Genomic DNA, 22,106 nt, shown 5'->3' on the forward strand with positions numbered 1-22,106 from the left:
CATCCTACCCATGAGCAGTTAATGTTCTTCCAATTGTTCAAGTCTAGTTTTAGTTGTGTGGAAAGTGTTTTGTAGTTGTGTTCATATAGTTCCTGTGTTTGTCTCGGGAGATAGATTCCTAAGTATTTTATTTTGTCTAAAGTGATTTTGAATGGGATTTCTCTTTCTAGTTCTTGCTGCTGAGATGTGTTGGAATTATATAGAAATGCTGATGACTTATGTGGGTTTATTTTGTATCCTGCAACTTTGCTAAAGTTGTTGATTATTTCGATTAGCTTTTTGGTTGAATCTCTAGGATTCTTTAAGTAGACCATCATGTCATCTGCAAAGAGCGATAATTTGGTCTCCTCCTTGCCTATTTTATTGCCTTCAATTTCTTTTTCTTCTCTAATTGCTACTGCTAATGTTTCTAATACAATGTCAAATAATAGAGGTGATAATGAGCATCTTTGTTTCACTCCTGATCTTAATGGGAATGGATTTAGTTTATCCCCATTGCAAATTATATTAGTTGATGGTTTTAGATATATACTGTTTATTATTTTTAGGAACGAGCCTTCTATTCCTATGCTTTGTAGTGTTTTTAGTAGGAATTGGGTGTTGTATTTTATCGAAGGCTTTTTCTGCATCTATTAAGATAATCATGTGGTTCTTGTTGGTTTGCTTGTTGATGTGGTCAATTATATGGATAGTTTTCCTAATATTGAACCAGCCCTGCATCCCTGGTATAAATCCTACTTGATCATGGTGGACGACCCTTCTGATCACTTGCTGGAGTCTTTTTGCTAGTATCCTATTTAAGATTTTTTCATCTATATTCATTAGGGAGATTGGTCTATAATTTTCTTTCTCTGTTTTTGGCCTGCCTGGCTTTGGAATCAGTACCATGCTTGTGTCATAAAAGGAGTTTGGTAGAACTCCCTCTTTGCTTATTATGTCAAATAGTTTGTATAGTATTGGAGTTAGCTGTTCTTTGAATGTTTGATAGAATTCACTGGTGAATCCATCAGGCCCAGGGGATTTTTTCTTAGGAAGTTCTTTGATGGCCTGTTGGATTTCTTTTTCTGATATGGGATTATTTAAGAAATCTATTTCTTATAACTTCTAACAGAAGAAATCTTCTTCTGTTAGTCTAGGCAATTTATATTTTTGTAAAGATTCATCCCCAAAGTATTCTTAGTAGTATTCTTTGTAGTAGCAAAGAAGGGAAAAACCATGCCCATTAATTAGGAAACACCTTTTAAAAAAACTATTACATGTATTTTTACTGTAGTGTGGTCAGTAGATGAGTTTAGTATATCTATACTGCTTTTCTATATTTCTGAAATTTTATGCTCTAATAAGTGGTCAGTTTTTTTTTAAATGTGCCATGTACCTCTATGAAATAGGCAAACCCCTTTTTGTTTCCATTCAATAATCACCAAAGATCTATTATCTCTAATATTTCCAAATTTCTGTTCAGGTCTTATATTGTTTTGTGGTTGTTCAGATTTCTCTAGATCTGAGAAAGGAGTACATTAAGGTTCCCCACCATTGTAGCTTTACTGTTTATTTTTGCCTATAATTCCTTTGATTATTTATGTACTATATGTTCAGTGCACATAAAAAGTATTGATGTTACTTTGTTTTATATGTTGCCTTTATACCATATAGATATTGTTATTGTATCATTTATTGTCCTTTTAGTGTCCATTTTTACTGTAACCTTATCTGAAATCATGATTACTTCCCCTGCTTTTCAAAATTTTTTTAAAATTTATTTATTTGTTAAATCACAAGTCTCAGGTATTTCCCTCCATGTCTCCCCTATCCATACTTTAGAAGGTATTATTTGGCAGAAAGATATATGTGTATATATTTATAAAACTATGTCTTGCTTTTTTCTTTTTATCAGTTCTTTCTCTAAGGGTGAACATCCAGAAGAATACAAATTATTCTTCAAACAACATTTAAGTTGCTAAATATAATGTTCTCTTGGTTCTGCTCATTTCATTTCTCCTAATTTCATATATGTCTTTCCCTGTTTTTTAATCAACCTGCTATTTATTACTTACAGCACAATAGTATTCCATCACAGTCATATGCCACAACTTGTTTAATTGATGGGCACCTCTTCAGTTTCCATCTCTCTGCCACCACAAAGAGAACTGCTATAAATATTTTAGAACATATAGGTTCTTTTCCTTTTCCCCTGTTCACCTTAGAAAGCAAACCTAATGGTGGTATTACTGAATCAAAGGGTATACATGATTTTATAACTGTGAACATAATTCCAGTTTGCTCTCCAACATGGTTGAATCAGTTTACAGTTACCACTAACAATGTATTAGTATTCTCATTTTTCTACATCCTCTCCAATATTTGTCATTTTGTTCTTTTAGAACTTTAGCCAATCTGATAGGTGTGAGATGATATCTCAAAGTTATTTTGATTTGCATTTCTCTAATTAATAATGATTTGGAGCAATTTTACATCTTACAATGCTTGCTGTCTCATTCATTAATAAATTTCTTCTCTCCATAAATCTGACAGGTAATATGTTCCCCATTCTTCTCATTTGCTTATAATATCTCCTTTCATGTCTAGATCATATATTCATATTGGCCGTATCTTGAAAAACATATAACATATTGCTCTATATCTAGTTTCTACCAGACTGCTTTCCAGTTTTCCCACAATTTTTACCAACTACTGAATTCCTATCTCCAAAGCTTGAATCTTTAATTTTATCAAATATGAGGTTACTATAATCTTTTATACTAGAAAGAATAAAATCTGTAGGAGTTACACCTGCCAAAAGAAATCTGGGAATTTCATGAACATAAGTATAAGCCACTTTTTAAGCAAATAAAGTCAGATTTAAATAATTGGAGAAATATTAATTATTCATGGGTGGGATAGAGCCAGTATAATTAAAATTACTATCTTAACCTAAAATAATCTATTTTTTCAATGCCATTGTATTTACATTTCAAAACAATATATTTTATTGAACTAGAAAAAAATAAATTTTGAAGAACAAAAGGTCAAGAATGTCAAAGGAATTAGTAAAAGAAAAGGAAAGGAAAGTGGTCAAGCAGACCATATTTTATTTATTTTTATTTTTATTTTTTTATAATAAAAACCCTTACCTTCCATCTTGGAATCAATACTGTGCATTGGTTGCAAGGCAGAAGAGCGATAAGAGTTGGACAATGGGGGTTAAGTAACTTGCCCAGGGTCACACAGCTGGGATGTGTCTGAGGTCATATTTGAACCCAGGACCTCCTGTCTCTGGGCCTGGCTCTCAGTCCACTGAACTACCCAGCTACCCCCAAGCAGACCATATTTTAAACTGTTTTATAAAGCAGTAATTGTCAAAACTATCTGGTAACAGCTAAGAAACAAAAGTAGATCAGTGGAACAAAAAAGATATACAAAAAATAGTAGCAAAATGATGTAATAATCTTGCCCTTTTTTTTAATACACCTGAAGCATAGCAGATTCCACTTCAGTCCCTCATTTTAATGCCATATTAAATTTTACGTTTCAGATACAGTTCTTGTAAATAATACATGTTAGATTCCTTTTTCCAATCCATTTTACTGTAGTCTTTTGTTTTATGGGTGAGTTCATTCCAATCACAGTTGTAATTGTTTTTTACTACTCTTCTAGACTTGCATTCCGAATCCATTGTTGTTTCTTTTGTGTGATTTGCCATCACAGATTCCAGTTTTTCTATTCTGCCAGTTATTTTTGCTAGGCAGGCCTGGGCAGGTATCTACTATAATTTTCATTTCTCTTTTAAACCTCTCAAGAACAGGGTATGTGCTTCTCCTTTCTCCTTAAATTCTACAATGTCCTCTGTCTCATCATCTATTGGATTGTTTTCCTTTGTTTTGCAATATTTATTCCTAGATGCTGAAAATCCTTTCTTGGATCTGGGGATCAAATTTCCTTCTTTTATTAAAGCATCACTAAAATTAATTTGAACTCTGAATAAGAAAAAGACAGGGAAGTTCCTCTTTCAGAGGAAGTAGAAATGGACTACCAGAGAGAAAAATACTAAGGAAGGATTTCATTATTCAACAAAAACCTTTAGAAAGATTAGGTAGCAATTTGAAGAAAATGTGATAGAATGTAATATAAAGTAAGCTATCTGTTTTACAATCTACTCCACAAAAAGTCCAGATTCTTTAGCCTCTTACTTAAAATCTTCCATAATACTGATATGAACTGATGCAAAGTGAAATTAGCAGACCCAGAGCATTGTAAACAGAAACAGCAACTTTGAATGATGATCAACTGTGAAAGGCTTAGCCATTCTCAGCAATACAATGGCCCAAGATAGTTCTGAAGGACCTAAAATGAAAAATTCTCTCTACCTCCAAAGGTAGAACTGATGAGATCTAAATGCAGATTGAAGCCTTTTTTTAAAAAAAAACTTCATTATTCTAGAGTTTTGGTTCATTTTCTACATTTTCTGCATTTTCTTTTGCAACATGACTGATAGGAAAACAATTTGACTACTACACAGCTATAATTTATATCAAATTTCTTACCTTCTCAAGGAGAAGATAGAGGAAGGAAGGAGAGAGAGAATTTAGAACTCAAAAAAATATTTTTAGGAATGTTAAAAATGTTTTGTTTGCCTGTAATTGAATGAGAAAAAGCTCTCCAAAGTCTGGTTTTAATAGACCTTTCTATCCTTTTTTTTTTTTCAAAATACTCCTCTTTGCGTATATTTTATACTATCACCTGCCTAATTATATTTGTTTTATTGTTGTAGTTGTTGTTGTTTTTTAAGCCCTTACCTTCTGTTCAAGAGTTAGTCCTACCTATTGGTTCCAGGTTAGAAAAGCAGATATGGTTAGACAGTTGGGATTAAGTGACTTGCCCAGAGTCACTCAATTAGAATGTGTCTGAGCCAAATTTTAGTCTAGGACCTCCCATCTCTAGGTCTGGTTCTCTATCCAGTGAGCCATCTAGATTCTACCCACCTTGGTATATTTATACAGAATGTCCCCCAAGTCTAGAATATAATCCCTCCTCATTTCTTAATTGTTGAAGCTTTCATTGATCTAACTACCCACCCCTAGTGAAAAATGATATCTCCTTCCTCCATTTTTCTTATACCATACTTTGCTATATCTTCTTTACTACTATTCACAGCCTATGTTCTCTTATATGTGTTTGTTTAAATCTGGAATTACAGCAATAAACCACAGACTCTTAGAAGGCAAAGACAGTTTTCATATTTGTATCTTCTTCACAAAGCTCCATTCCCTACACATTTAATTTGTTTAATTGAATTTATCCACATTCTTCCTTTTATCATAGCTTTTAATCTATGACTTATTTACTTTGTCCTACATTAGGTTTTGGTATTTTTTTTAAACCCTTGTCTTCCATCTTGTAATCAATACTGTGTATTGGTTCCAAGGCAGAAGACTAGTAAGGGCTAGGCAATGGGGGTTAAATGACTTGCCCAGGGTCACACAGCTGGGAAGTTTCTGAGGTCAGATTTGAACCTAGGACCTCCTGTCTCTAGGCCTGACTCTCAATCCACTGTGCTACCCAGCTGCCCCCCACCCCCATTATTTTTATAAGCTCTTTGAGGGCAGAAATTGCCTTTTTTTTTATCTGTGTGTGCCCAGCACCTCACCAGCCAAATTACTCTGAACATCTCTGTTTTCCTAATGGATTTGTGATTTCTTTGATTTCAGTGGGTAGTACTTCCAGGACAATTCATCCATGATTTTCATTCATTACAATTATTATCTATGTTCTCTCATAAATCCTCCATAATCCACCCAACCTACTAAGTATCTTCCTTGTGTATTTTAAGAATACTTCTATCAGCCAAATGTGGTAACGCACACTTGTGATCCTGGTTCCTGGGAGGCCTCATGGATCTTTTGAGCATAAGAGTTCCAAGATGCCTTTCTCACTGAGTCTATCCCAAGACAATATTGAAGGGGAGGGGCCAACCAACCCTGGTTAGAAATGGAGCAGGTCCGAACTAATGTGCTAATCTCTAATAGGATGAGGACTCTGAATGGTCACCATGTTTCCAGCCTGGGTGATATAGGAAGATTTGATTTAAAACAAAAAGAAAACAAAACTAGATTGTTGGTTTCTTGCAGCATTTGTGAAACTGAATTAAATTGGGTTCAGTATTCCTCTTCCCTCTTTATATATCCATTAGATTGCCTTTGATGTTCATTTTAACAGGTTGTGACCCACATAAAAAGGTCAAGAGGAAAGCACATGGTATAATCTGCCCTCGACTTTCTCCTTCTTTGTGGATGGCCCTTTCTAGTGGTGATACCACCCTCAAAAGCTTGCCCATATGTTTCACCCAGAGTACTAGCTTCCTGACATGTTTTCCAAAGATAGTCTCAGGAAGTTAGAGGAGGCAAAAGACAACTGCAATCATAAGATTATCAATGTAGCGCTGGAAGGGACTTTAGAAGCCTTTGAGTCCAACCCATCATTTTTATAGTTAAAGAAACTGAATTATTGTGGTATGGAGGTTTGGAGGTAGGAGTCTGTGGAGATAGGAAGTTTTGAAACTAGTTTTTAAAGGATGTGTAATTAGAGGAGAGCAGAGGACAAGAGAAGGTATCCCAATTAAGAAGAAAATGCAGAGATGGTTATCAACACTGTATTTTAGAGACATAGGAAGGAGACTGACATTGGCAAGATACTTTCCTTCTCTTGGGTTGAATTTATCTATCTGGAAAATGAGGAGTCAGTTAAAATTTGCTTTCTGAGGGCCTTCCTACTCACTAGAAAGGTAACCTTGCCTAAATCTCCAGCTTTCTTCTCTTCAAGGAGATAGTCTTACCCATAAAGCTCTCCACACCTCACAAGACCATTATCATGATAAGAAATAGCATAAATAGTGCCTGACTTCTTACTATCACATAGTGATCTTGGGAAACACAGGCGATTATCCTACCTTACTATATAAAAATGCAGGCATCTACCTCCATCACTATTGGAACACAAAACTACAATCAGTACATAACGCGCGTAATGGTGAGTGTGCTTGCATAGATAGCGACATACCTGCATTAGTTCGGCTGCTAGCAACACTCCTCAATATTCTACAATTTCCTATTATATGAGATTAATTTTCTCAAAACTTTATGTTAGCTGAAGTATAATTGCAGATTTCTTCAAGAACCATTGACAGGTACTTAAACTAAGTTATAAGCCGCTCACACTGTGAACTGTATGCAAACATTAAGTTTTCTCTCACAGAGATATACTTCAGTACAATCCAAGCTTGCCCAATGTATCTCATGAATCTGGCTACTGAAACACAGACAGAAAGTTGAAAAAAACTACCTTGTTTCCATCTTGATTTTTGAACAACTAATACCTACTTATTCTTATCTTTCATGAATAAGTCTCTCTCATCATTATCATCTATACGACCTTAGACCTTTGACTAAGGGCTGTATCTATAATGAAATAGCAAATTATGATGAGTTTGGGAATTTGTGCTTTGTAGGATTTTTTTTAAGTGATAGGTAGTCCTTAATGCAGCCATGTTTATATTTTCTAAATGTCTATAGCCAGAACATTTTAAGAAGTCTTTATATAAAGGAGAACCTGGTTTAATTTAAAGAGCTGGGTTTGTCAATTAATGCCACAACCAAATAATACATCTGGTGTACTACATTAGACATTTTGGAAGCACCATAAAAAATAAATGATATTTTAAAGGATACATTTTACAATGGGATAAACTTGGAAACTGACAATGATTTTCAATATAGATTTTTTTTAGCCAGCTTTTTAACTGATATAACTATGCAAGGTATAGGTTTCACTTGTATCCCTTCTCACTTCATTCCAGTGTTTCTTTGATCCAGCAATGAAATCTTAGATCTGTATTTCTAATATTCCTCATACTTTTAAAGTTCAATAATCATGTGAGAAATTTTAATTATTATTTGCTTGCTACAGAAATATATGAAAAAATAGATAATAAATAGAGAGGTAGGCATTGGAAGATGAAAATAACTTTGAAAATAAGTGAACAGGTTGAAAAATTAAAAGAACACAAAAAGTCTAAATGCAAGTGCTTTCTCTGCTATAAGTTGGGAGATATATTCATCAACTCCCTATTTTGCAAATAAGTGTTTAATATTATGTTTTCATATTGCCAAAACAGCTCCACAAATTTGGATTGGAAGCATTTGTTCTGGATGGTTTTACAAGTTGGTTACAAGAAAAAAAATTTGGATGACTTTTTTTAATCTTAAGCTTTCATTATGTTTAGTGAGGGGGAAACTAGGATCAGATTTTTCTAGCAGTTATGTGATACAATGATAAGATCTCCAGCTATGCTAATTTTTATTAGTATGCTAGACTTCTCTTCGTACATTGGAATTGTACAAAGCTATCCATATTTCAGCTGTTGCTGAAATAATTAGCAGCTGTCTTGGGAAATTCTGATAGAGATTGTATTATTAGCACATAGTAGGTGCTTAATAAATGTTTGTTGAATTAAACTGAATTAATCAGAAGCTTTTCATTTTTATGTTTGGAGTTCATAAAGTCTGTTTCGTTATCTGGCCTAAAGTAACTATGGTATAGTATATAGAGCGCTGAACCTGGAGTCAGGAAGACATGAGTTCAAATGCATCCTAATACACTTACTAGATGTGTGACTCTGAGCAAGTCACTTATATCATTATTTGCCTCAATTTCCTCAGCTGTAAAATTTTCCAGAGACAATATCTGCAAAGCACTTAGCACAGTGCCTGGAAGGTTGTTGGCACTTAATGCTTCTTCCCTTCTCTGCCTCCTTTCTTCTTATTTTTTTTCTTCTCTCCACAGATTGGTGAAAGACAGCAAGTGCTGGTAACAGAAGAATCTTTTGATTCCAAGTTTTATGTTGCACACAATCAATTCTATGAGCAGGTAATAAGCCCAATTGTTAAATGTGCTATAAATCTGAGCTTTCCCCAAACAAGAATAATAAGTAGTGAAAGTGAATCAATTCACATAAAAACAATCAAGAAAAAGGAGGTCTTAGCATCTAGATTGACTCTAGATGGAACCTTAGAAGTCTTTATGGAGTTTATTTTATTCCCAAAATGTTTACAACAGAATTTACATGGTAAATGCATTTTAATTCACATTAACTTATGAAAGGACCAGTCTTAGGCTTTGGGGGGCCAGAGACTACTGGGCTATCAGTATGGAATGGAGGGGAGAATTGAGGACACAGTCAAAATTCACACAGCCTGAGATGGAGGGGGCAACGAGACAAAAGCATAGAAGGCAGCCTGATAGGCAGGGATTTCTTTTTAGCTACCAGTTTTTTCAAAGTATCATAGATTTAGAGCTGGAAGGGAGCTTGTCCGACCCTGTCATTTTAAGGATGAGAAAATTGAGGCCCTGGGAGATTAAGTGACTCCCCCACAGTCATACAGTAAACTAATACAAAGGAAGAATTTGAAACTATGTCTTCTGCCTTCAAACCCAGTATCCCTTTCTGTTGTATCTTGTTGCCTCCCACTTCTCCTAAGGACTTCTTAGTCTGTGACAGCTATGGGCAGAGAAGAAAGGGAGGTTTACTCCCTAGGTCAATTCAAGGAAACAGGTCCAAAAAAGATCTAGACAAATTTTATATTAAGAATAGAGGCAGTGCCCTTTGATCCAGTCATAGAACTGCTGGATTTATACTCCCAAGAGATAATAAGGACGTGTACAAAAATATTTGTAGCCTCACTCTTTGTGGTAGCAAAGAGAGGATGCCCATCGACTGGGGAATGGCTAAACAAATTGTGTTATCTGTTGGTGATGGAATATTATCATGCTCAAAGGAATAATAAACTGGAGAAATTCCATGTGAACTGGAACAACCTCCAGGAACTGATGCAGAATGAAAGGAGCAGAACCAGGAGAACACTGTATACAGAGACTGATATAATGTGGTAACAATCAAATATAATGGACTTCTCTATTAGTAGCAATACAATGATCCAGGGCAATTCTGAGGGACTTATAAGAAAGAACACTATCCATATCCAGAGAAAGAACTGTGGGAGTGGAAACACAGAAGAAAAACAACTACTTGATTATAGGGGCTGATGGGGATATGATTGGGTATGTAGACTCTAAGCGATCACTCTAGTGTAAATATGAATAATATGGAAATAGGTTTTGATCTATGATAGATGTTAAACCCAGTGGAATTGCTCATTGATTACCGGAGGTGGGTAGGAGGAGGGGAGGAAAAGAACATGAATCATATAACTATGAAAAAACTTCTTAATTAATCAATTAAAATTTAAAAAAAAAGAATAGAGCCAGGAGTAAGCAACATAGATTCTCTAATCATCCACACCCCTGACCTATTACTGCTACTGAGAATGGCCTACTCTGCTGGGAGAGGCCAAAGAACAGTTCTTTTAGGTGTTTTAGGAGAATTAAAATAGGTCATACAGAGATTCTGAAAGCTCCAAGATGAGGTAGAAGAAGTGAATATAAACGTCATTATATAGTGAGAATCTGACTGAAGATGGGGAAAGTACTGACCAAAGGAGAAAGGCTTATTAGAGGGGAAATTATGTACACAAGCAGTTTATCCAATTCAATTCATATATTGCTAATTTTCTACATGCTACTCTTGACTTCCATGGAATACAATAATGGTTATAATAGATAATTAGCACATATTATATAATAATAATGGCTACTGCTACCTCTACTATTACTTAGACTACTACTGCTACCACCACTGCTACTATTACTATTACTACTGCTACTTCTACTATTACTACTACTGCCACCATCACCATTGTTACCACCACTGAAAAACAGATGATGACAACTACTACTATTACTACTTCTGTTACTTTTCTCAGGAGAAAAGAAGTCTAACTTTTTCTATGCATCTTTCTTTGTGGTAGCCACCAAAAGTTCTGTGGTTGGCTAGAAGGCTAAGCAGCTGCCAATCAGTCAGTGCCCGAGGCAGCCTAGGAGACTCATTCTCGGAGGCACAAGATGAAACCATGAAAAGAATAGATGGGAGTTCGCTGCTTGTTCTTAGCTATATAAACCTGAGTACCTCACCCACCATTTCAAACCTGGCTGTATATTCCTAGAAGCCATAGCTGTGGTCCACTCAACAGAAAGGGCAGCCTGTGGTTTTTACGGGCCAGAATGATGCTTAGCTACAGGGGAAAAGAGTGGCTGCATTACTGCCACTCCTTCCTTCTTCCCTTTTTCTCCATTCCCACTTGGGCTTCTGCCTCAGCAGGGAACTTTTTTCATTTTAAAGGCAATGGCATGCCTCATTAACTGTTTCCTTCCATTTAAAGAGGAAGGGCTTTTTCCAATTATTAAATAATAAGGGAAGCAGGAAGCTTTTTGCTATTATTCAGCTCAAGGTACAAGATTAGGTGTTTGGAGACTGATGTTTTACCCTAGAAGATTATTGAATTTCAAATTTGTTATGAAGAGTTTTAAAATTATATAAACAATAGGATTTAGAGTAAAGAGAAACCTTATCCCCAGTTTCAGAAGTCAGTAATTTAGTTGTTTCCGCTTCCCCTCTTCATTTGCCTCAGCTTTCCTATAGGGATACTGAGGTAAACAAAAGGTGTGGGACTTCCCAGTCACATGACTAATAGATAGCAAAGTTAGAATTCAGGGGCATATCATCCTACTCCAAATCTAGTACTCCTTCCTTTGCATCAGAGATTTAACTGACAGATATTAAAGACCATTTTAATGAACTGATATGTAATTCACTTTACATCCTAAAAGGGTCTAAAACCACAAGTTATTTTTTCCCCTGAGTCAGTATCTTCAGTAGTCCTCAAAAATAAGACTGTGTATGAAAAAAAGTCTTAGTTCTAATTGTCTTCCTTGAAGATATTTGGTACAGATCTGATTTATCCAGCTTGTTTCTTTTATCCCTGTGTCTGAGCATATCAGAGAGATCCTCAGAATTATTGTTTGTAAAATAAACTGAGAAACAAAGGTAAATATATCATTAGAGTGTAATGTATAACAGTATATGAGTTGGCAGATTTATGCTGCATACTCAACTAATGTATATTCCATTGGTATTATATTTTTACTTGAAGTAACTTTTAAATAGCTCCTGTGCTAGAATAGTCATGCAATAAAACAGGCAAACCACAGAGTCAGAGAAGGGACTATTTGAGGCAAACAAATATTTTCATCATCAATTCTTGTGAAATGAATCCTTCTGAAAAATTCTTAGCCAAAAGCCCACTTGAAAAAGGCTTAGTTTTGAGGAGAAAGACTGTAGGACTCACAATCAAAATGATTTTGTGAGGAAAGGAAAGATAGTCATCTAGATGCAACAACAACCTCTTATCTTCTCTAGTCTCTGAATGAAAACATAAATACATTATATTTAAAATATCACCTAAAACTATTACACTGACAACTAATGGGTTATCTAGTAAAAATGTATTTTCATTAGAGTTGCCTCAGTTGCTATCACTGAGAAGTTAGTTACCTATGGCTAAGTGATGTAGCTCTTAAGGGCTAGACTTTTGAAGTCAATCCCTTCCTGACTTGAAACCTATCAACCATAGTCATTTAACATGTGTCTATAAAGCCCTTACTGTGTGGAGGGAGAGAGATGGCCCCATGGATAGTGTGCTGGTCCTGGAGTTGAGAAGATCTGAGTTCAAATCTAGCTACAGACACTTAATAACCAGTGATCCTAGGCAAGACTGTAACCTCTTTTTGCCTCAGTTTAATCAAATGGAAAATTGGAATTAATAATAGTACCTAGTATTAAAAGGGCCAAATGAAAATATTTGTATAAGGAAAGGAATCTCATGGGACAAGACACTAGAAGCTAGAAGCAAGGAAGATCATGAAAGTCCCCTTGCAAAAGATGGGACATGAACTGAGTCTTGAAAGGAACATCTGGTGCAAAGTCTCAGAGATGGAAGATAAAATGAATTATATGAGATATAGCAAATAGCTGCATACTGTATACCTGGATCACAGAGTGTATCCTGAAAGGAGTGTAGCCTGGAAAGATAGGAAGAGGCAAGAATATGAAGATCTTTAAATGTCAGTAGATTTTCTATTTGGTCTTAGGAGGGAACAGATATAAGGATACACAGGAACCTATTGAATGAGAGGATAGGGCAAAGGTGTGTGGCATTGGCAGACCTGTGCCTTAGAAAAATCCCTTTGTCAGCCTAATGGATGATAGATTTGGATAGTAAGGGACTTGAGGCAGGAGGACTAATGAAAAGGTAATTGCAATAGTCCAATAGTCCACAGAAGAGGTGATGGGGACTTAAAAAAAACTAAGTGATGGTCTATGTGAGGGGAAAGGAGAGGATGCCTTGAAGAGGTATTGCAAAGATAGAAGAGTAATGAATATTTGGGAATCGTGAGAATGAGGAAGTAAGATGATATCAAGATTATAAGCCTGGATGAATAAAAAAAAAGGGGGGGGGTAATGCCCTTAACAAATAACAGGAAAGTTGGGAAGAGAAAGATGAGTTCAATTTTAGTCATATTAATATTCTATTTAATTCTGGAAACATTTATTAAATATCTTCTGGGCACTTTGCTAATAAGCACTAGGAATAAAAAAAGAGGCAAAGAACAGTCCCTTCCATCAATGAGTTTACAATCTAATGAGTTGTTTCCTTCAATTGCCTACAAGACACCCACCTCAAGATGTTTATTAGGTCACTTGATGACATGAGCCTGGGACTCAGAAGAGACATTAAGGGTTAGATTTATAGATCTGAGAATCATTTAAGGAATGATAGATAAAGATAATAATTAAACCTCTTGGAAAAGATGATATTACCTAATGATTTAGTACACAGGGAAAGCTTTTGTGAGACATATATAGTTGGTGAACATGGCATGGATCCAGCAAAGGATATGGAGAAGGAATGTGAAACTGGTAGGAGAACTAGAGGAGAGCACTGTCAGGGAAGTCAGGTGTGTGAAGAGTACCCAGGAAAGAGAAGGTGATCAAGTTTCAAATACTGCCAAGAAGTCATGAGGGATAAGGATTGAGAAAAAGGGAAGGGAAAGCCATTGGCTTTGGCAATGAAGAGATCATTAGGACTTTGAAGAAAGCAATTTCAGTACAATGATATTCGAAGTCAAATTGCAAATGATTTGGAAGAGTAAATGGAGAGAAAGCATAGGCGCCTAGTGAAAAATGATCTTTTCAAGGAATATAACTGAGAAGAAGAGAACTAGGTCTATAACTAGTGAGGTGGGAGGATCAAGTTTTGGGGTTTTTTTTAGGGATGATGGTTGATATTGGTATGCTTGTAAGCAAGACAGAGGAGTAGCTAAATAAGATAATAAGAATGATAGTAGAAACTATAAGCAGAAGAAGAGAGGAGAAGAAAAGATCCAAGGTGCACATAATAGGATTGTTCTTAGCAATGAGTAGGGCCACTTCTTCCAAGACGAGAGTGATGAAAGAAGTGGGAGAAGAAAATATGCAATTGATGTGAAGCTTAGATATGAGGCAGGGCCCTTTGGAGGGGGTGTTATGGTGGGAGGAGAAAAAAAAATATTTAGTATACCCCTGGAGAGTTGGGTAGTGAATTGATTTGGGAATAGAATGATTGTCTTGAGATAGTGAGGGCCCAACTGAAGACTATTAACACAAATTTGTAGTGAACCCAATCATCAATTTTTAGATTTCCTTCAGCTCTGTTTAGCAGCATATAAATAGGAACAAAGAGGCAGGTGATAATAATGATCCAGGGCTGGGGTTTGGAAGATATGATGAGAGTTAGAAATATGGAGTTAGAGTTTTGAAGAGAGTAGATAGTAAAAGTTAAATTGGTTCACCAAAGAGTGAAAATGGGGAAGGAAGAAGACTATAGCCAGTGTAGAGATGATGACCTGAAAGTAAAGAACTGAAGAGGTGGGAGAATAAAGCATGGCAAGGCTTAAGAACATGGTTGAGGATTATGAGACACTAGGGAAGTTGGACTGATAAAAGATTACTAAATAAAGGAATTCTAGAATTTGCAAACATGGAAATGGAACATTTATGGGTGATAAGATGATTAAAAGTGTAATTATATTGTGCCTCATCAGAAGAATCATAAATTCTTTGTAATTTGCGTATAGTTTGTACACCTTTTCTCAATTCTGAGTAACATATAACTACCATAGTGCTAGTTCCCCAAGTGAAAACCCTTAACATTTTCCTCATCTACCTTTAGGACTGTAACATTTCCTATAACCATTCAGGAAGATGGTAAGATAGGAGAGTAAGTGAAATGCTAGTTGTTACATAGTCTATATATAGTCTACTATACAGAATTTTTGAAATTTATTTCTGTAAAACAATTTAAAAACCTATTTTCTATGGATATTTTATCTTATTAATCTCAACATAAAATTAAAAAGCAAGTATAACCTTTGGTTACATTTTGGGGTAATTTCTTTACAGGTACTTGTGCCAAAGAACCCCATGTTCATGGGGAAAATGGTTGAAGTAGACATTTATGAATCAGGAAAACACTTTATGAAGGGACAGCCAGTATCCAATGCCAAGGTTTACACTCCATCCATCAGTAAACCATTAGCAAAGGGAGAAGTTTCTGGTTTAACAGAGGTGAGTTAAAGATATTTTTCTCCTTTACTAAACTAGTAAAAAATGGTAACTGTTCAAGCATAGTGATTTCCAGCTATGTTTCTGTTATCGTTTATAGTTCCCTTTTTATGTATGCATTAGGCTTTAATCCTTTCTGACACATTGAAATCTGTATTAGAGAGATGCTTCTGCTGATGCCTGTAGCTTTTCTTCTCTGCCTGGATAGGAAATAAGCTGTTTCTGGTTCCAGGCTGTACATAGAGGGCAAAAGCCATTATTTACAGGTGAAAGATTTAACACCAAAAAATATCTAATCCAATACATTTCTAAGACAGTAGATCTTGGGAGTGGGAGAAGACAAAGATGTGGTAGAGGGGCAGATGTTTTCTCTTGCCTTACAAAACTGTCTGTGGTAGCATATAAATATATAACTTCGAACAGATACTGAGTCATATCCATGTTTTTGTGCATGTGTGTGTGCACATATGTGTGTATGTTTATATTTTTAACTAGGGTCTTTGCTATGTATTTGCTTAAGTCGTGTGAAGTGAAAATTAAACATTTTTTATTTCTATGAAAAAACAAGTAATATGACCCCTATTTTATACCTTGGTAAATATGGCTGTTTGCCAAGCTCCCTCTTACATTTCATTGAGCCTCAGTTGTAAAAGCTGATGGAGTGTGAAATGAAAATGTGTATCACATTGCTAAGCATCATTTGAGGTCCTCTCTCCAGCACAATTGTTAGGCACTCCAAAAAAAGTATGTAACTGTGGTTTAACATATGGAAGAAAGATAGCTGATGGTTTTATCCAGCCATGTAATTCTAAAATTGTTTCTATCTGTGTGTTGTCTTTTTCTCTCTTAAAATAAATTGTAATGAATATTAACATGAATTGAGGGAAATATAGCTTGTATTCGGCAGTGGCCGTGTACTATTGTTAGGATTATCATTTCTTATTACTGTCTTGGTGGTTTTAATGTGACTCTTTCCTTATGTTGGAATCTGGAGGGAAAGAATGACATTACTCACGCTTTGACAGCACATTGGATGTAGTAAATCTGGTGTTTACAGTAATCTCTTTGTCTGATAATGGAACTAGGTAATATAACATGTGGTATACATTATTGGGATTTACTGGTGAGAAGAACCAAAACTGAAAATTAGCTGGAGTCTGAAAGATTCTCAGCCCTGCTAGGTTTTTTGGCAATATTACTTCAGCAACTGTGTACAAGATAGATTTGCAATGGGGAGAGATTTAACTCTGGATTATGAGGATATTGCAATAGCCCAGGCTAAAAATATTTAGATCCTGAATTATAGTAGTTACTATATGATTAAAGAAAGGGGGACTTATACAAAAGATGTTAGGGAGATCAAATTAGCAAGACTTGGCAACTGATGAGATATGAAAGATGAGGAAGGGAGTAGAATAGAGTTTACATCAGGTAATGAATATGAGTGATCTGAAATATGGTGATAATCTCTGTAGAGCTAGGGATAGGTGATAAGACCTGGGGTTGGGACACTCTAGAGTAGAGAACAATGTAAAGTTAAACTGATTAATTAGTATCAAGGAAGGAAATTAAGCAAGAGCAAGAGCGATGCCCTGGTAAAGAAGCAATAGGTCTGGTGATTGGAGGTCTCATTGAAAGAGAATAGGTTAAACAAAGATGGAGGGGGGGGGTTAGGATCAGTTATGGGGATAACAGTCCATAGACATTCCTTGGTCCTATCTGATGGTCAGTCTGAAAAGCTGGGAAATGTTCACTGGGAAACTGAGGCTCACAGAAAACTTAAGTAATTGAATGGCATAGTTGGCACTCAAACTGAGGTCTCCTGATTTTAAATCTATGTCCTTCATTACAGCCTAAGATAGTGAAGGGACATAAGGCAAAGCTCTCATGAATTAGTGGAATAGAGGTACCATCCAAACCAAACAGCTGATGTTATTTTTTTTCGCTTGTTTTGGTTAATGAAAGGAAGAAATATTGATATAAAATCACAAAATACATGGCAGAGAAATGGGTTGAATGTTGTCATTCCAAATGTGCTGCCTAATTCTTCAATATTTCTTGACATGTCAATATCAGAATAAATGGCTTTTGAAAAAAATCTAGCTAAAAATACATAAAGAAAAAATATGATCTTTTATAACTTTTCCCAGAGGGCGAAAAAAAAAAAGACATTCCTTTTTCTAGTTTAATTCTTTCTCCAGTTTGGTTTACTTTATCAAGGGTAGTTTAATAAGTTGTATTTAAATTTTGCTGTCCATCTAAGATAGCATTTTCTTACATGACTTCATGATAAGAAGTCCAAAAATTAGTTGGTTTCTGGTTTAAGTTGATGGCTTCCATTCTTCACCCCAGCAACTTTCACAAAACAAAGAGAACCCAAGAATTGAAGGGCACCTCAGAGTTTTATCAACCTATACCTAATAGCCATCCCTTCTTTAATATCCTTGGTATGGGTTTTACAAAAGAATTTGACACTTCTCTGGGTAATCCATGTTCATTCCTGTAGAGTCAGATCCCCATGAGAATTTCTGTCCTGGAGAATTCTGTTCTTGTTGGTAAATTCTCAGCCGATTCCCTGGCTATTTGAAAGCTTCTGTCTCCCAGGACATTTTTTTTTAAGTGGGCTTCATATTGCCAAATATGTCAAGTAAAAATGTCATGCTGAGGAAATTTCATATCTATTGTGAAAAAAGATTCTCAGTGGAGAAATTCATATTAGTACAGGCAACTGCATAGTAAGAGAATGTCTTCTTAGTTATTTGGCCAGACTTTATCTTTGTTGAAATGGCCTTAGAGACTCACTTTCTTATATATTGGCAATTTTGGATGTCTGAAACAGTTATTACAAGTATAATTTTAGAGGTATAATGTAAAAAAAAAACCTATATTTTGAATGAGGATACTTGGGTTCTTCCATTTCTCGGCTTCTTTGTTTTAGAAATGTTAACAGAGAACACTTAGTAGGCATCAATATCAAGTAGATTCAACTCAACAAACCTTTATTAAGACATTGATTATTTACAAGATTCTGTATTTTTAAACCTTATACTACTGCATAAATATGAGTTGGAGGAATTGTGGTAGTTTTTGTTACAGAGATACAAGTATGTGCTCCCTGTCCTCTAGGAAATTAGGCTCCAGAGGAGATAGTGTAGAGACAGATCAACAATATCAAAATCTTATTATTTCTAAACATTTTTCACTGTATGAAGGAAAAGAAAGGGGAATGAGAGAATAGGAAAGAATGACAAAAATTATGGTGACTATTTTTAGAAATAACGAAAATCTAAATCTCATCTCTAATTTTATCAAAACTTAAAGAACAATATTCTACAAAAACTGAGGCATAGAACGCATTTTCAGTTTTATGACACTGTAACACCCAATGCATTTCTTTATAAACTAGTAAACATGGTTCAGTTTTTTGCTTAGAAAATTAAAAGTTCCAGGATAGCCACCCCTCCTAGGAAAGTTCATTTTCTACAAAGTCCCTTTATATGACTCATAACTTTCCATATTTCATATCTATTCAGTAGACTCATTGAATTTTTGAATTTTATAGCTAGAAGGATCTCAGAAATCAAGCTCAACTCCTTCATTTTTCAGGGTAGAAAAACTAAGGTACTCTCCTCCCACTTCTTGTCAAGTAAGTTTAAAGTCACATTAGAGGGGCAGCTAGACCTGGAGTCAGGGAGATCTGAATTCAGATTTGGCCTCAGACACTTCTGAGCTGTGTTACTCTGGGCAAGTCACTTAACCCTAATTGTCTAGCCCTTACCACTCCTATCTTAAAATCAATAATAAGTATCGATCCAAAGACAGAAAGAAAGGATTAAGAAAAGTTACACTGGATATTGAAGGATGTAAAAATGCATTGATACTTTTACAATATTCCTTACGGATTACTGAAATACACAAGGTATTCTGCTTTTGTTTGATAATTCTATTTATTAGTAATCTGACAATCCCTTCATAGTGAAGACATTTTTATCTATTCCATCTGAAGTAAAGCTGCCTTTCTCTCTGACTCAAAAATATATATTATTATTTCATAACTAATAAAAGGATAGCAAATTGATATTCTTTCTCAATCAGTAATAAGTACCTTGAACCTTTACAAAAGCATTTAGTATTAAGAAAAATCATCAAAGAAATTTTCAAATCAAAGAGAATTTTTGTATTTTCAATTATGTTTTTGACAAAATACACAGAGGTATGAATTGGACATCTATTAGACAGAATTTGTTTCTTTTATCAAAAGATTAATCTTAAAATAAATGATCAGGATATAGGAGATGAGAGGAGGTGAAAAATAAAAAAAATATTATTCTATTTCTTTTTTTTTACTGAAAGATATTGGCCTCCTATATAAAAAATCTTAGCATGTATAAATACACTGTTGTTAAAAGCATGCCCAAGCACTTATGATGTGCCTACTGTGTGCACAAGTAGATTTGGTGATAGAGCTCCAAGTCCTGCCTTTGGAATGAAGAAAAATATGAACATAATTTGCTCATTATCTTAAAAGCTAAAAGGTCATGTCTAGTTTTCTATTTTAGTTTCACTACTACTGTCTTTTCAGCTTTTCAGCCCACTGTAATGACTGCAGCTTGCCATTTCTACATCTGAGGCCTATCAAGGCAAAAATACTCTCCCTCTAGTAAGATATGGTCAAGAGGAGAGATTTCTCATCTAATTATAACAGAAATTGGCTTTTTCTTTCAAATGTGTTCTGATGCCACTCTGGTAGTAGTAGTAGCCAACATTTTATTATTTAACACATAATATACACTAGTCACTATGTTAAATACTTTACAGGATTTATCTCAGTTGATCCTCACAACAACCTTGAGAGGTAGATGCTGTTATTATCTCCATTTTACAGATGGGGAAATTGAGGTCAAAAGAGGTTAAAAGACTTGCCCCAGGTCACACCACTGGTAAATGTCTGAATCCAGATTTGAACCCAGGTCTTTCTGACTCAGAGTCCTGCACTCTGCCTACTGTACCACCTGGACACCCATAGGCCATCTAGCTACCCATAGTAGATGGTATATATTTTAATTATTTTCTTAAAAAACACATTTAATAGCAGCTTTCTGGTTGAATATTTATGACCTAAATAAAAAAGTACTTCCAATTTTCTATCTAGTTTTTTTATATTAAATTCCTACTTAAGGTACATAATTTACATTAATTAACTTTCAGTATTAAATATAAATATTTAAAAGCCATTCCTTTTTTCATTTTAGTATTACTGATTAATTTATTGTTTCTTACAAGCATGAGAAGAAAGCAAGATTTTGTCTATCTATTTCTTATAGGTATAAACAGGACAAGAAGTAAAAAGCTCAACTCATTGGCTACCCTTACCTGTTCTTCTTTCTCTTATACTTATACTTATACTTCATGCACTATTATTTAGTACAGTATTGTAAATTGGAGCTTTGTGTTTAGCCTTCTGTTTTATGAGTGATGGGAAAGGAGCCTGAGGTGCATGGCTCCCACCTATTTCTCATCTCCTGGCACCTTGATCATCATACTGGAGCACCAGGAGAGCAGATTGGTTTTAGAAAGGAAGCAGAAGTTTTAAAGCATGCCAATTTTCCTTATTACCAGACAAAGGGGCCTGCTGGCTATTCAGATGTCCTGAGTTTTATGTACAATGGGTGCCATATTTTTTGAGTTCTGACCCTTAGAAAAGCTCTGTTAAAATTTTCTTCCTATCTAACATTCATTTCCCAAATCACGGAAGTGAAAGGGTCTATTAGTTCAGGGCTAGTTTTGAAAGCAAATGAAAACTATATTCATGAGGTTAAGAAATGGCTTAATAATTAAGTTAAAACAGTTGAAAGTGTATCTAATTTCAAACAGATCAACTAACCGTGTTAGAAGCAAATGAGGGTAGGTTCCTTCCTATTTTTCTTCCATCCCCCAAGATATTGGCTCCAGTCCCAGGTGGCTTTTATAGGAGCATTCTAGACAACCCCCCCCCCCCCTTTGAGAGGTGGTTTTACCTTTTTTTAAGGGAGTTTTTGCACATTTTAAAATAGTGCCCTAAAAATGAAACTCAGAGTGTCATTATTATTCTTTTCTTCAGCATCTCATTCTTCTCTTCTACATCTCTTTGACCCTTTGCATTACCAACTGAATGTTTATGGGGCTCACCTATGAATTAATACAATTCTATAGACTGGATTTCATATTGATGAATTGCATTTTACTTGGTACAGTGATGAAGCAGAGTTGATTCTTAGACTCATCAGTATTCATGCATTAGTTCAAAATATGTTCAGGACATATATGACACCTTTAGGGTACTGATTTGAATACCAACCAAAGTATCATATATGTGATGTGATGCAGAGTAATTAGCACTCATTTCAATTGCATCACTAATTATGCAATTACCTATGGTGATTTTACTATTCCCAAAGGCTCAGTGAAGGCAGCAGTCACTGAGCTACTGATTACACCCACCCTAGGAGCTGTTGGAGAC

The 22,106-nt window shown here is 35.2% G+C and overlaps 1 protein-coding gene across 3 annotated transcripts in view; it reads left to right on the plus strand.

The window, feature by feature from the left end:
* The window catches only part of CDKAL1 (CDK5 regulatory subunit associated protein 1 like 1), a 704,381-nt gene that overhangs the window by 668,370 nt on the left and 13,905 nt on the right, over window positions 1-22,106 (plus strand). For all 3 annotated transcript variants that reach the window (XM_001375837.4, XM_007487880.3, XM_056823496.1), the window contains 2 exons: window positions 8,836-8,919; window positions 15,446-15,610. In XM_001375837.4, coding sequence (XP_001375874.2) covers window positions 8,836-8,919; window positions 15,446-15,610 — 249 coding nt within the window. The remainder of the gene's footprint in view (window positions 1-8,835; window positions 8,920-15,445; window positions 15,611-22,106) is intronic.

This window comes from Monodelphis domestica, chromosome 3 (genome assembly GCF_027887165.1).
Source record: "Monodelphis domestica isolate mMonDom1 chromosome 3, mMonDom1.pri, whole genome shotgun sequence".
Classification (NCBI taxonomy): Eukaryota; Metazoa; Chordata; class Mammalia; order Didelphimorphia; family Didelphidae; genus Monodelphis; species Monodelphis domestica.